This window comes from Olea europaea, unplaced genomic scaffold (assembly GCF_002742605.1).
Source record: "Olea europaea var. sylvestris unplaced genomic scaffold, O_europaea_v1 scaffold1726, whole genome shotgun sequence".
Lineage (NCBI taxonomy): Eukaryota > Viridiplantae > Streptophyta > Magnoliopsida > Lamiales > Oleaceae > Olea > Olea europaea.
The window spans coordinates 51246-67146 of record NW_019234961.1 but is presented as its reverse complement, the minus strand read 5'-3'; the positions used below and the strand labels follow the sequence as shown (position 1 = coordinate 67146).

The window sequence follows — 15901 nt, the reverse complement described above, 5'->3', positions numbered from 1 at the left end:
TGATAGTCACTATATTTAGTTTTGATTTGATTCTATATAATGAGATAATCTCTCTCATATTGAGGGATATCGAGTCTTATTAATTATTATTCAATATATTTGACCTAGTATCTGAGCATAATTTTAGCCCCCATTATTTTTAATTATAATGAGAGAGAGAGAGAGAGTATATTTTTAAAAAGTAAGTGGTTGTAAAAGAATGATTTTTTTTTATTTACGTGTAATATTATTTTATTGAAAATTATATGATTGAAAATAGGAAAGAGATAAATTTAATTTAAATTGATGAGATTTAAAGGGGGCCAAACAGGAGCTTAATTTGGGATAAAATTGCAAGCTTCGGTCAAATTTTCTTGTTTTTGTTTAACTTCTTCAGACCCATCCACATAAACACTTGCCCTTCTGAGGACCATAGTTTTTCAACCTAATCTGGAGTTCAATTTTCTTGATAAAATTACGCTTCTTCTCTTAAGCATCGGTGACAATTTGGGCAATAGCTTCTTCTTGGCATCGAAAGCCACCTCTTGAACAAGGCCGTCAATAGGAGGTGTAGGAGAATTTTAGCCTCTCGTCTCTTGAGCAGATTCGTTGGCTTCGACATTTGCAGAAGTTGGTGCTATCTAATAATCGAATTTTTGCAGGAGGCAGAGTGATCAGATTTTGGAATCAAAAGCTTTTATGTCGGCAACTTCTGATTTGGGTGTTGTGTTTGGGGCTCTGTTGAAGCTCTGTCCTTGTTCTTACAAATCTTCCTCTGCTCTCTGCACGCAAAAATCCCTCTACTGTGAAATCTAACGGGGAAACTTCCTTCTCTTCCCAATTGTTTCGATGTATTTGAGGCCCAAAACCAAAAGGACTTGTTCTGGTGTAGGGTGTCTGGGTGAGTATCTCATAAAGCGACCATTAAATCTTTTTGTGTTCTTGAGAGGCCCACTTAACAATCCGTGATACTTTATTTCCTTGAAACCAATTTTTTTCCCTACCTTTTTTTTAAAAAAAAAAAAAATAATTTTGTAGAAACACAATTTTTTCTGGCCATTCTATTGAGGGGTTTTTGAGTCATTGAGGCGAATTAAAAATGTCTAAGCCTAGGAGACAATTGTGACGAGTTAAATGTTTCATTAGCCACTGAACTTTGTATCATGTCACGGACTAGTCACTCAACTTTCGAACTTGTCCCACTGGCCACTGAACTTCAACCCGTCACTACGCATTACTCACTGGCTGAAGTCTGTTAACTGTCGCGTCTACATGGCAGATGAAATGTCTAGCTAGCCCGTTATATCATCCCAAGTGTTTCACATTTTCCCAGTCACCCACCACGTCAGCACACAAAACACACCTTTGCATTATTCTCCAAGATTCACATCTTTCCTTCCTCCTTCAATTCCCAATTTCTCTTCTTCGTAGCAGATCTCGCAACCCTAAATCCCCAATTCGAAAAACCCAGCCAACAATCAAAATTGACATCCCTAAATCTAAATCCCCTGAGCTCGACCGGGAGAATTTTACCCAACCAAGGTCATTTCAGCCTTTGTCAATAGTGAAAAGAAGCGAACGGAAAGGAAGAAGACAAAAGTAAAATCCTTCTACTAGTCACACGGTGGTTGAGACTGCATAATGTGTTTATTCTAGTATTGAAGGGTCGGTTGAAATTCTCTGGGAATATTTACAACTTGAATTCTAGTCATAACAAATTTGAACATCCAATTGAGGCCAAATAAAAACAATTACAACACTTATTAGAATGACTTAATTTGTAGGAAGTCCATTGGAACCTACCAAAATAATTTTAATCAAACATAAAATCAGAAACCAAAACAAATTTTAGAACTTTTTAAAACCCTTTACCTATAACAATGAGTGGGTTTTAAGCAGAAGGAAGAGCAGCCATGGCGAACAGCAAAAAATCACTGTGCGAGGCCACCCATGAAGGCGATGTTGAGAAAGCAAAATCTCTTATGGACTCCGGTACTGATGTAACTTACTTCGATAAGGAGGGCCTAACTCCGCTGATGCACGCCGTCAACCATGGCCACTTCCAGGTTATTAAAGCTCTTCTTGATGCCGAAGCTCCATGGAACGACCAATTCTTAATTTGTTAATCGGAAAATTCTTCTTCACGTTCCGTTCGCCTCTGTGAAGAAGAGAAATTGGGAATTGAAGGGGGAACGAAAGGCATGAATCTTGGAGAATAATGCAAAAGGCGTGTTTTGTGGGCTAACGTGGTGGGTGACTGGGAAAATATGAAACACACTTGGGGTGATTTAATGGGCCAGTTAGACATTTCATCTACCACGTAGACGCATCAGTTAACAAACTTCAGCCGATGAGTTATGCATAGTGACGGGTTGAAGTTCAGTGGCCAGTGGGACAAGTTTGAAAGTTGGGTGTGTAGTCCGTGATATGGTACAAAGTTCAGTGGCTAATGAAACATTTAACTCCAATTGTCACTAAATCAACAAAGTGTTGGCAAAAAAAAAAGGTTATGGAAATTTCTGGACTCAAGGATTTTGGGCCCCCTATTTTTGGGCCTTTCTATTCTGTGCTTGTATGTTTCAGCTTTGTTAATTTTTGGGTTGCACTATTCAAGTTTGATAAGAAAAATGGGCTTCTTTGTGGAAAAGGTAAGTATATCTGGACATTAATTTGGGTTTAATTTATAGGAAAAAATGCATAAACCATGTATTAACTATGCACAATTCAAAAATCAAGTTTTGAATTTAACTAATGCAAAAATCAAATTTTTATTAAATTAATTAAAAATATTTATTAATTAAATATAATAAGGTCACAATTATACAATTAGTGATCACGTGTACACAATTATAGATCGCAGATTTATTCACTGATCACATATGATCAAATTAATTGGTCACAAATTATTTCGAAGTCATGAATCAAAACTTTGATACACCACAGATTGTTTCGAGATCACAAATCACAATTTATCTATTGATTTTATAGGTCACAGTTTATGTCATTAATAACAAATCCAAAAAATTATAGGTCATAAGTTACATACTTTCAAATTCGACGGTCACGGATTCCATTTTTAGTCGCAAAATGATCGAATTTTAAAATCACCGATTAATAGTTAGTTACTTAGTTATACGACAACCAAATAGTTGGTCACAGATACCAAACACCCACCACTATACCACCACCACCTCCACTGTCACCACTGCCCTCACCCCGTCACCGTTGCAACCACCAATACCATAAGCCAGGCTATTTATGATGGTGGTTTCCAGAATGTAGCTGCCGCCCAGCATCTCATGTATTACCAGTGATTTGAGACCCCTGCATTTGAGCCCCTGCTTTAGTTATTTAACTTTGTTTGATTTATGTAATGACGTGCTTTTGATATGTATTGATAGGTATTCTTAAATGGTTTTATTATTGAAGAAAATTGGTCTCCATTGAACTGAAGATGTTGGAGGCAATAAAGTACTGAAAAGGTAAAAACTGAGATGCTAGTCACTCTATTTCAGCTAAGCATCAACGTTATTGATACAAAATTGATTTGAAAAGGGACCAAAACTCGTAGGCTTGCTAAACAAAGGGAAATGTTGCTTATAAGAATTTATATAAACGGTATCGGTATTCTCTTACATAGCAGATTGCAAGGTGAGATTAAACTAAGCTATCGGTTCAAATCCTCTCCCTTCTCTGCTTAAGATGATGACAAATGTGACAATAATCTACAATGCCAGCCGAAAGATTCATCTGTTAACAACACCCACAAATGAGAAGAAAAGGATAAAAACATGCATGTACATCAAAGTATTGTAGTAGTTGTAAATTCGGCTATTTCTTTCGGACATTATCAGGGCCAGCCCTCTTCGCAGATAATAAACCCTGCTGAGACTTGCAAATATGTTTGTAAATTGTTATTTGTAGATGTACACCTGTTGCAATCATAGAGCACTTTGTTAGGTAGTTAGGGGGCGTGTCATAATCTCACTAATGATAACTCCTTTTATTAGCTATACAAGGTTTTTAAGAATACAATACAATATTGTTTTTTTTTTTTTTTTTTTTTTTTCTTTTTTTTCTTTTTTTTTTTGTATTGGGTGTAAGTTAATTTCGTTGGGTCTGCTGCTTTGTTGGTTTGGGCTTGCAGATTTGTTGGATTATTTCAAAATTTAAGGCTTGTTGTTCGACACAGTAAGCTTTATTAAGATTAGGTGTTGATTGGGCTTTGACTACATTTTCGTCCCTCCTTTGTGGTGCTTTATGGGTATAGCGGCAGAACATTAGTGTTTTTTTTTTCTCTTGTCTAATTTGAGAGTGCAGATCTTTGTGTTTTGGTTGCTCGAGTGATGAGCTAAAATTTTGGATCCTCGAAGGAGGATTATCCTTCGGTGGTTTTTGGATTCTCAGAAGAGGATCATCTTAGTTTTTTTCTTTTTTCGTTTTTTGGTGTACACTATTTTGTAGGATTTCTTCCAATTGCAGCATCTTGGTCAGCGATCCATTGCTGGAATTTCGACCGGTGTATTGGCGTTAGAGCTTTTGTCGGAACACGGATTATGTGTTCAACTGAATTCTCCCAACAGATAGAGCTTACTATGTGTGTCGACACACTTCGTAAATTTCTTTTGAAAATTCTTCTTGGGGAGTGTGTTCTCTAGAATGACTTTGGAATTGTTCTTGGTTAATTCTGCACTATTTTGTTGCTCTTGGTCTCTCATCGTCACTAGTTTTCATATTTGATTGCTCTGGTTTAGATTTCATCTTCGTGGACACAAGTATTGTCATTGTCATAGTTTAAGATTGCAAATTGATACTTTTAACAGCATCAATTTGAGGGGGGTGTTAAGGATATGGAATATGAAAATATTGTCTAGAATAATCTTTTATTTCATTTTTCCAATTATGTAGAATTATTTTCCTTATTAGTTGATTGTGTAATTATTACACAATTTTTCCTATTTCCTTTTCGTTTTATTTCCTTTTGCAGTTATTTGTAACCTTATAAATATGGTCTTCTACATTGTTATACAGCAAGAGTTTATTATCTACAATTTATAATTTTCTTTAGATCTGGGCATCGGGTGGGTCGGTCCGAGTATTTTAATACCCAGAACCACCCATTGTGCTTCGAGTATTTCGCAAATGAAACCATTCATGTCTTTGTAAATACTAGAACCAAACCTGAACTTGAAACGTCGATTCCGATTCGATTTTGGTTCTACCCATAACATTTATGTATTTTTTTTTTTTTAATAAATAAGATTTCAACTAAGCCTCATTTGGTACATATACCTAACACGCTGCTACTCGAAAATATATGTGCAACAGAGAAAATCCAGTTAAAAAATCTTCAAAAGGCAAAATAATGGATACTAAAAGTCAGAAAATAGGAGAAATTAAAAAAAATCAAAAATGAAATTACGATTTGAGAAAAAATTACTTTTCTTAATAAATCTTATTCGATCTATAAGAGATGCATACTAGGCATATAATTTAATTATGAACAATGTTTGAATTCTTCTACTTGTAAAACAAACTGATATAAAAAATACTAATTAAATACGTAACTAATATAGTATGAAAAAATTACGATCCACATATTGAACTCGCTCTATGTGAATAAAAAATAAATATTTAAAAAGAGAACCATGAACTCATGATAACAAAAAGGTAAAACACATCGCGATCAATAAATATATCAAATTCAATTATCATGCGTTATGAAAAAAATTAAAAAAAAAATCACTTAAATTTATTAATAATACAAGAAAGTAAAAAGTTTGAATTACAAAAGAATGAATACTTTGATTCATCAATTTACATTACTATCTGTTTGAAATTTTTGATTTATAAAAAGCTCAAATTGTAAACATTAACATATAATAATCTTTGAGATGCAACAATCTGATGTAATTTAAAATGTAAAAAAAGTAAAAAACGATAAAATTAGGATTTTATATGTTTTTTTCCAGCCAATAAATTATAAATAATTTTTTTTATAAAAATCGGTTCCATTCGAGTACCTACGGTTCTGGTTCATGAACCAAGAACTGAACCGAACCCAATCAATTCTCAGTTCTGATTCCTTTTTTTTTTTTTTTTGGGAACCAGACCGGAACCTCCAATTCCGATTCGGTTTCGGTTCGGGAGATTTGGTTCTGATTAAAATGTCCAAGCCTAATTTTCTTAAAAGCAAATTTGAAGGGCGTGTCAGTGAAATGAAATAATATAAAGCCTCAATCTTTATATTTAGTAGGCTACCATTAATGGATATTGTAATTGATAGTTACCATTAATGAATATTGTAAATAATAGTTACCATATTTAGTTTTGATTTGGTTCTATATAATGAGATAATCTCTCATATTAAGGGGCATCAAGTCTTATTGACTATTATTCAATATATTTGACACAAATATCAAATGGAGGACAAAATCTTTTAGTTTTGGACATAGACCTTAGTGATTCACAGCTGATTAAAATGGAAAATTTCCCTAAACATAACAATTATATGACCCTTTTTTTTTTTTTTTTTTTTGTAAAAGCAAGATCTATATGACATAGAAACAACAACAAAATACTAAATTAGTACGGTCGGGTGATTCAATAAGCTATTACATGTTAAATTATAGTTGTAAGCAAACTAGAGATAAGAGAGTTGGAATTGAACTATTGATGGCACTTACCTATTACCCAGGTGATTATAAAGTCAAAGCGATTCTGACCATCTCTCCAATAGTTCTCAAATCCATAAGCATAGACCTTTAATGCCATCTCCACTACGTATAGCCATCCTATGAAGAAAATGCAATTTATTGACTTCCAATACAAGCTAAAATTACAGTGTTTCCAAATCGAAAGTTTTTTCGCATAGGATATTAGTTTAACAGAAATGAAGTTTTTTGAACGACTTGGGATGGAACTCATCCAGATGCCTAAATCAAATTCCGATTTCCATTTAAGAACTACAGAAACCTAACATCTTTTCTTCATTATTCAAGTTGAGACGAAAAGCAAAAAAAAAGTGTAAAAACAATATTGAAAACATTTCTGCCAGTCTTACTACTGTTTCTTGATCTACATGGATAATTTGAGGTTCAATCATACTCTAGTAATCAATGATGAATTTGATGCCTCATAAGATCCAAGATTTGTAGAGCTCTTACCAAACACAAATTCCACCTTTTGCCAAGCCTCTTGAGCAGAATTGTTCTGTATATCAAGCTGAAAAACACAATGAATAGAATATATCATTCGATATCCAGTGGCACTATACATGACTAGATGATTGAGCCCATCTAAAAGCTAATACAGGGGGGACAAATTTATTTATTTAAATTACGTGCAAAATTTTCAACAATGGGTAGGTGGGACTTTATTCAGGAGCTTTGCCTACTCTAGTGTTATATTGAACCACATCATCTAAAAGTTTAAGCAGTAAGAGAGCAACAATTTTTTTCTTTATTTAAACTTCATCTTCAACAAATGGTTTCTTGACTAGTTCCTTGGCATTCAACATGTATCTTCTTTTCCTTCATTTATTCTTGGACTATGTGTCTGTTCAGCTGTTGAGGAGGAGGGAGTGCAGTGGTTAAAGTAACAGTATAGTGAGAGACAACAACATCATCAGAAGAATTATGCCAGAGAAGATCGGTCAGATTCACAAGTTAAAGTCCTGTTAATCCTGATATAAATAGGATCTAAAAACTACACAACATTTATAGAAAAGTGAATTTATTTTAAAGAAATTGTTAAATCTAACCAGATATATTTAGGTTTCTTTCGATTCTACGACATTTGACTGAAAATCATACCATTGTTTCAATAATGACTGCAACAAAATTTAGGACAAGGATGAACACTATTATGTATCCAAATTTCGAACTTTTAACAAAGTCCTTCAGCCTTTTAGATGCCGGTGAACGGTAAAATGAAAGACTTTCAAAAACAGGTACCTGCAAAACAAGCATAGTGTGTTGGAAAGCAGATCAAAAGCCTTCATTTTTATTTAATACTATAAGAAGTTGCAAGGATGTCACTTAAGCCTCAGTTCAATGGAAAGTGGACTTACTGAATCCTCCTTTTGAAACCTTAGTGCAATTGTATTGCAAAGGTCAGCAAATTCATCCAAATCAATCTGCGAGTAAATAAAAATGGCCAAATAGCTAAGACACCATTAGAAAAGAGAATCATCAACATCTTAATATGAAAGATTTATTTGTCAAAAAGAAACTGATGTACTACACCAGAGTGAAGAACCATATTTCGTAATTATGTTTAAATATAGAAACAATATCATACTTACATTCAGAAGGTATTGAGGCATATATAAATTTAAAATCAAATATTAGAAAAGAAAGTCACAAAACTTGAATAGACAAATGCAAAACCATACTACTTAAGAGTTAGATAGTACATTTAAGGCTAGAGAATCAACTCTCAGCAACATAGTCAACAAGGAATGCGTACCATAAAATAATTGACACTTACAAAAAGGTACAAAGAGCAAAGATGTTATTAGAGCAAATAGTTCGCATCGTCTTTGAAGTTCTTATGGTAGTAAGTTACAAGCTCATAGTTTCACTAGATCCAAAAAATGAAAATTCAGAACTTTGCCATCAATAGTAGTGGTGAACATTTGAATTCACTTGTCCTTGCACAACCAGTGGTTGGTATTTGAAAATGCATATTTTTCATGAAAATTTAAAATTTCAAGAGTGTAATTTAAAGGGAAAATTGCAGCTGATGTCCCCAACCTATGGGCGTCGTAGCAAGTTGGTCCCCAACCTTTCAATTTATAGCACCCTAATCCTATTGGACAGCATTCATCCATGTTACCATTGAAAAATCAAATTATAATTATTATTATTTTATTTTATTTTTTTTGGTTAAAGAGAAAATATACCTTTGTTAACATACCTTTATACTCAATTAAAATATCAAAAAAATAAAAATTAAAGAGCAATATAAGGAAAATAAAAGATGGGCAAAGGCTGGGCTGCAGGAGGGTTTACAGGGGAAAGGGATCCACGGGAAACTGGTGCAGGGGAGGTTGCAAGGGTGAGGAGATAGGTTGGAGAGCTGAAGGGTGCGAGTTGCAGGTGTGGAAAGCCAAGGCAGGGAAAACTTAAGGTGGGGAAACCTTGGGTGTTCTGGATTCTGTTATTTCCATACATGCCTTCTGCTTATTTATGTTATTAATCATTGTAACTCTTTCTTTCTTGGGTGACTAAAAGACAAAGGGATGGTCTTCTATAGTTGTATTCCATGGTTCAATTACTTTTGGCCACTGAATTCACTACCCCATCTTCCCTTTTCTTAGCTGCATCCTGGGACTCTGGGAGATCTAAGACAACCGAAAGTGGGGTGAAAAATAATAAAAGATCCACAATAAATAACTAAGAATACAAATACAAATACATATTTGTTTGGATTTATGTGAATTCATTTGTACAGATGGCGAAAAGACAAGTCTCAACAGCATCAATCAAAGACAAAAATATGAAGAAGCTACCTTGAAGTCGTGATTGCCATCCAACTCACGAAATATTGATTCAAAATCATCTCTGAATATCGTTGGTAATATCCTAAATACATCGCCAACAAAATATGCTTCAACATCCACAAGATATATGCCAGAAAAGAAAACCGAATGACAAACAAAAATAAAATTATTTGTCTACTAGAGCAGAACAGAATTTCCACTTGTTTAACAAGCAGAATATTTGCGTAGGTTAGCCACTTATTGAAAGTATTGCCTTCTCCATCTAGACATTCCTCCAACCCAGGAACGAAGTTTTGATATATTACAAATTAAGAACAGCTAATGTTGTTAGTGCACCTATTATTTATAGAAATCTGTTTGAAGATGTCTCTTACAAACACAGATACAACTAATAGGGAAAAAGAACCCAACCATTGTAATCACTATTATTATGCCCCTCTTCTAGCTTTGCTCATTCTCAATGGTTTTTTTGCTTTTTATACATAGCTGAATGAACAAGTTGTCGAACTGAAATCTTTTCGTTAATCATGAATGCATGCATTTACAAACATTAGAGACTGATACAAACATGGTTAGTTATATTTATGTTTATCCCTAATCAGGAAAGAAATCTACAGGTTAAGCAAAATAATATTCAGTCATTGCACGGGGGACATGGACAAGAGAATTCCACCTGTAATTGTTCAGTTCAACGAGCAGAAGAAAAATCTGATCCTTGTCGAGATAATTAAGATTCTGTCAATTACAAGAAGTGTAAAACAAATGAAAACATAAAATCAAAATAATGTTTAAAAATAAAAGAAACAGCTCTAGCAAGGTTTGAAGACATGCCTGTACAATTACAGATCAAAATAATTTGCTTGGAGAAATGGACAAGGAACAAACAATGGATTTGCTTTCCTATTTAGTCGCCATGTCGGAAATAAAAAAATGTATACAGAATTTCCAGATCTAATGCTTATTTTAGCTTGAGGAATACTTGTCCTCCATTTTTGCAGAACTTCATTTCAACCAATAAATTCTTCAAAAAACTAAATTACATCATCAACAACGAATATACGTCTTTTTCCTTCATTCTCTCTTATCCCATTTGCAGATTTGACCGGTAAAAAAAAAAAAAAAAAAAAATCAACTTGATTTTACGCCATAGTTTCAGATCCAATGGGGGAAAGCAGAAGCCCATGAAGGAATCCTCATGGAAAAATTAATTATCAAATTTTCCAATCTATGGGAGGACTTGCAGGGGCAGATTCATATTAGAATTGTTGCTCACTATTATAACAACACATGAAGGGTAAATAGCATGATTCTACCAACTTACAAAATTTAACATCATTATTATGCTTTAGTTCACAAGAAAATCAATTGGTCAGCTTTTTTAAAAGTACAGGTCTGAGCAAAAACCAATTTAAATCGAATAGACCAACCAACCCAACGTAAACCTATTGGTTTGGGTTGGTTTTTAAGTTCATTTGGGTAGGGTTAGGTTGAAAAATCAAATTTGAGGTCGGGTTGGATTAGGTATCGGGTTATGAATTCAAACCCAATTCAACCCAACCCAACCCAATCAATTAAAAAATTTAATACCTAAAATGGAAAAATCTAAATAGACAATAGTAGAGATAAGAGAAGGATTTACAATGTACAAAAGTTCCATTTTTTATATAGGTCAGTTGGTATGAATATTTTGTAGAAATGCAAAATAATTTGACGATAAACTAAAAATTAAGAATGTGATAATGAAATGAATAAGTAACAAAAAAGTTATAAAAATAAAATGTTCCATAGTTTTAAACTTATTTATAAATTAATTTTCAAAAAGAATTCCTTATATATGTTAAAAATAACGAAGATTTTTAAGTGATTTTAAACTTTAAAAATTATTCAAAATCAACAAAAAATAATCGGATCCAACTTAACTGATCAACCTTGGGTTGGGTTGGGCTTAAACTAGTAATTGGATTTGGTTGGTCTGATTTTAGATCAAACACACCATATAGGCTTGGGTTTTGGATAAAAAGTTAACCCAAGCTAACTCACACCCAGCCCACAGAAATGGAAAACATAAAGTATACCCAACCATCAGTCACAACATGAAGATAAAAAAATATACTCACACGATTATCCATCAAGTCAAATGCTTTCTTCAATATTCTCATTTTTGTACGATCCTTCTCATCGACTTGTTTTACGAGCTGTAACAAAAATTAGCATTAGATACGCATCAAGCTTTTAACCTGAGAACAAGAAGTCACAAATTGACATCTAAATGGTGTATGGTGCTTATCGTAAGACAATATTGAATGCCAAAAAGATAGATAGCAATTAGTATAATGCCTCCAAATCTGTAGTTTGAAGCTCCATTCCTTCTAGGAGTGGCTAGTGACACATTTCTTATCATATTGGGCAATTAGATAATATATGGGTTATACAGAAACAGTGTTAGCGTAAAAATATAGTGCAAGGGATGCATCAAATACCTCACTTTTAAAGCCATCATATACAGCAGCAAGAATCAAATTGGTGACAAAGTTAACGCTCAACAGCACATAGAGAATAAAAAATAGGCAATACCACCGTGAGGCCCTACGAACCAACATATCATAGAGGTGAGTAAAACTTGAGAAAATCAGTTATAAGCAAATAGTAGAACAATATGGAAATTGATAGCTATAGAAGTCAATAATGAGTTCAAAAAGTTTAGCAGTGTTTCTTGGACGTACATTCAAATCTTCTCCTATGTGTGCTATATGATTACCTTAACAATGCAGGGTAGGGGAAAGGAATGCAGCATAATAACCAGGTAATATTAGAAAGAGAGAAGAGAGTGCATCTAAAAAACCAATGTTTCAAAGCTACTTACTTGTATGCGGGAATCCAAACATCTGGGTTATTGGAAGTCGTAAATAAAAGAAACATTTGGTATAATGTGGTGCCATATGAAGTGAATATAGTTTTTCCCTGTTGCGTATCTTCAAAAATGACAAATGCCAACCAGCTAGAGAACAGGAGAAACAAAGCCCATAGAGCCTGCATTAGGTTCCCAAAAAGGCAAAAAGCACAATCAAATTTCACCCATGAAATTGAAGAGATGGAAAGATCATAATCGTGGCAGTACTTCAGTAGTTCGTGTAATAAATTCTTTTGAACATGAAAGCCAAAACTACTAAGTGGACACACCAGGATATTAAGGTATGTGCCGAGCATTCCAACCAGGATGACAATGCTATCTCGTAAATCCCTAGTGTCAATTTACAAAATTAAGAAGTGATTTAGTTAGTGGAAATTAGCAGTCACACAGAGAAATTAAATGATGCTACATGGCATATGATTGACTTTATCCCTTTCACGATGTACAGTATTTCCTCTTCCTGTGTGTCAAGTTAATTGAAAATCAACAAATTCCAATCTCTTCTTTCTCCAAGCAACCGCCCTCAACTGGGCACCATAACTGACAATCAATTCTAATGAATGATATGCTTATCATGGTTTAAAGTTTTCATCTATATAGTCGAAAGGTGGAAATCAGTTTCATATATTGTAAATTTGGTAATTTAGTCAGTCCACAACCTTGCATCCAGCTGAACATGTTTCCAATAAAAACCAATGTTCACCTTGTTAAGACTGCTTCCATCAGTTGAAAAGCAGCATCAAAATTGGAAAACTTATCTACCCAAATTGGCAGGCAAACTTTTCCACCAAATGATAATCCCAAACCTCAGTCCAAAAGAAAATTTAGCAACAATAGGATTTCAATGTTCAAGAGCGTGCCAGGTAGAAGACAGGACTTCATAATCAGGAACAATTATTCCAAAACCAATGTATAAGTCCTAATGGGACATAGCACCCAGGGACAGACGAAAAAATCCAGAAAGCACAAATGATAACATAATGCAGGAGAAAAACTGTAATAAGGTACCCAACTACCCATACCATACCTGATGTTCAGGATGAAAAATACAATCCGTATATAGGGTGCAATCCTAAATGGAAGTCTATAGAAAGCCACTGGGGACAGATAGATAATGTAAACTAATAGATCAGCAACCAATAGTACCAACAGTAGTACCTGAAAATCAATAAAAGAACTGATTATTTATCAAGGTTCAATTTTTAAAATTTGTCATTTCTGTGATACCAAAAAGACAATTCAAGTTGAAACCAAACTAGTCTGGCCAATAATTTCTCCTATTTCAATTCTTAATTTGAAGCCATAACAAATTAATTTCAATAGTTCACATGTCCAATCATAAGTGTTGGATTTTGATACCCAATAATCCAAACGATGATGTTAAATCGATGTTGGATAAAATAAATATCGACACCTAAGATTGATGACCAGACCCTAAGACTATTTGGGCCATTGAAGGCAACTAATTAACTAGTGTTGCTCATGGCCCGATTTCTACACTTATTGGATGGCTTATGTATGTTGGCCCACTTACCGTATTTGCATTGGGCTTGGCTTCATCACTTTAACCTAACCAACCTATATATGCTAGCCTCCATTGTCTTTTGTCAACTAACATGTGTTTGCCTTTGTATTGTTTTGAGAGAAAAACGTCCCTGCCTCTTTGCTTTGTGCTTCTCCTTGGCCGGTTTCTTCTTGTTCTTCTCTAGCTATTGTGACACCGCCTTTGTGGCTGCAAACACTGTCTCTTTTTGTCCTAAGTGGGTGCAAATCTTGAGCAACTGGAGTGTGGAAGAAGTTTAAGGTTTTGGGTGGTGATTGTTTGGGTGTATTGATAAGGTTGAGATTGATATCCTGAGCCCGAAATTCCATCAATTGGAGGTCGATTATTCAACAATAAGCACTAAAAAATTTGATATATGTTATAAGTTCTTTCAAGTATTGTAGATGACCATAATGTAACAAAAGGCTCCATTATAGCTTCTCTTTTGTTCTTCTTTTCATGTAAGACAGGTTGAAAAAAATAATAATAATAATAAAAATAAAAAGGTTAAATAACGTATCCGGAAAAGGTGGAGATTAAAAATGATAATAAACACAAAACCATCCATTCTTATTCTTAATTTATACCATAGGCCTCTTCATTTAAGAAACACTTATTTTTCCATCAAAATATACAGCTTCCTCTGCTCACATGCTTACATCATAGGAAAGACCCGTGATTATCGTCTAACAAGTAAAAACCCACTTTTTCCTCAAGATTACTTTACTTTCTATAACTGTTTTACTTAATTCCAGTTGATTGTTAGGGAGCGAGGAATGGCTGCATAAAGTGTAGATCTTTATCACTTAGTGCTTGATATGAAAATCTATGTGTTGTTTATATCTGATGTAGTCACATAATGTTCCTCTACTTGTGAGAAAATAGAAATTATGATCTTAAAAAAAAAATAAAAAAATAAAAAAAACAAAAGAAATTGAGTTCTCAAGATATTAATAGCACAAACAAAATCATTTGCAGCTGTAACACTTGAATGGGCAAAAAAAATATATAAGAAACTAATATGCTAAACGAGGTTAACATGGCACAAATTGATAAGCCATGTATCAGGCAAAAGCAATAAGTTTATTTAGAAATTGGAAAATTGGTATATTCAAGTTTGTCAATGCAAAAAGATCGAAGTCAATATTCTCATTTAGGAGGCAGCATCATTCCGATTTTGGTGCAAGAAACTACATAAGATTTGATTTATTTGAATGCTCACCACATTCTCTAAGAGGAGCTGAAATACTGAACATAATATCAAAACTTGCATGCTGTTAAAAATATTTTATAAGTTGAATGGGAAGCCAAACCTTAAAAATATATAGTTCTGCCCACGAATGAGAGAATTCAGAAGAAGATAGAAGACATGTGCAAAACATGGAAGAAATATTTCACGGTTAACTTCCTTTATCATGTACATGATCGTTAATAAGATAAAACCTTTTGAATGAAACTTCTTGTAACAAATTATGAAATCATAATTAAAATTGAATACCTTAACTTTGTTAAGAAGTTTTCTCCAGAAGAAACCAATCCCTTCATATGATATTGGAAACAGAGTATGTAAAATTAGGACCAAGAGTGTAACAACCTGCAAAAGGTAGTACGAGAAAAGTTCAATCTTCAGGAAATACAAGTGTGCGGAACTCTAGTTATGTATGTATATTTTCAAAAGTAGCAAGTAAGACTTAAAACATAAAGAACTGCAAGAAGTTTCAGATCAATAAACTATTCCATAACTTCAGCCACTGGTAGAAGTGCAGGTGGAATTGCATTTTAACATTTTGTCACATATACATTTCTATAATGCAGTAAACCGTCTTGTTTCATAGCAAAGTGCGACACAAGAAATTGTGCAGAAAGAAAACACAAAGGGTCAACAGTCGAACTGGAGTCCCAGCGGTTAAAAATAAATAAATAAATAAATAAATAAATATATATATATATATATATATATATA

The 15901-nt window shown here is 33.7% G+C and overlaps 2 protein-coding genes across 4 annotated transcripts in view; both read right to left on the bottom strand.

Annotated features, from left to right (window-relative positions):
* LOC111377799 (two pore calcium channel protein 1A-like) overlaps window positions 1–15901 on the bottom strand; it is a 67082-nt gene that overhangs the window by 17403 nt on the left and 33778 nt on the right. The gene's annotated exons all lie outside the window — the stretch shown is intronic.
* Window positions 1–15901, bottom strand: part of LOC111377798 (two pore calcium channel protein 1A-like) — a 32283-nt gene that overhangs the window by 10898 nt on the left and 5484 nt on the right. For all 3 annotated transcript variants that reach the window (XM_023000923.1, XM_023000924.1, XM_023000925.1), the window contains exons 4-15: window positions 15437–15532; window positions 13423–13553; window positions 12665–12725; window positions 12348–12514; window positions 11965–12070; window positions 11602–11679; window positions 10158–10219; window positions 9494–9566; window positions 8051–8116; window positions 7794–7934; window positions 7146–7203; window positions 6666–6773 (exon numbers count right to left, since the gene is read on the bottom strand). In XM_023000923.1, the coding sequence (XP_022856691.1) occupies window positions 6666–6773; window positions 7146–7203; window positions 7794–7934; window positions 8051–8116; window positions 9494–9566; window positions 10158–10219; window positions 11602–11679; window positions 11965–12070; window positions 12348–12514; window positions 12665–12725; window positions 13423–13553; window positions 15437–15532 (1147 nt within the window). The remainder of the gene's footprint in view (window positions 1–6665; window positions 6774–7145; window positions 7204–7793; window positions 7935–8050; window positions 8117–9493; window positions 9567–10157; window positions 10220–11601; window positions 11680–11964; window positions 12071–12347; window positions 12515–12664; window positions 12726–13422; window positions 13554–15436; window positions 15533–15901) is intronic.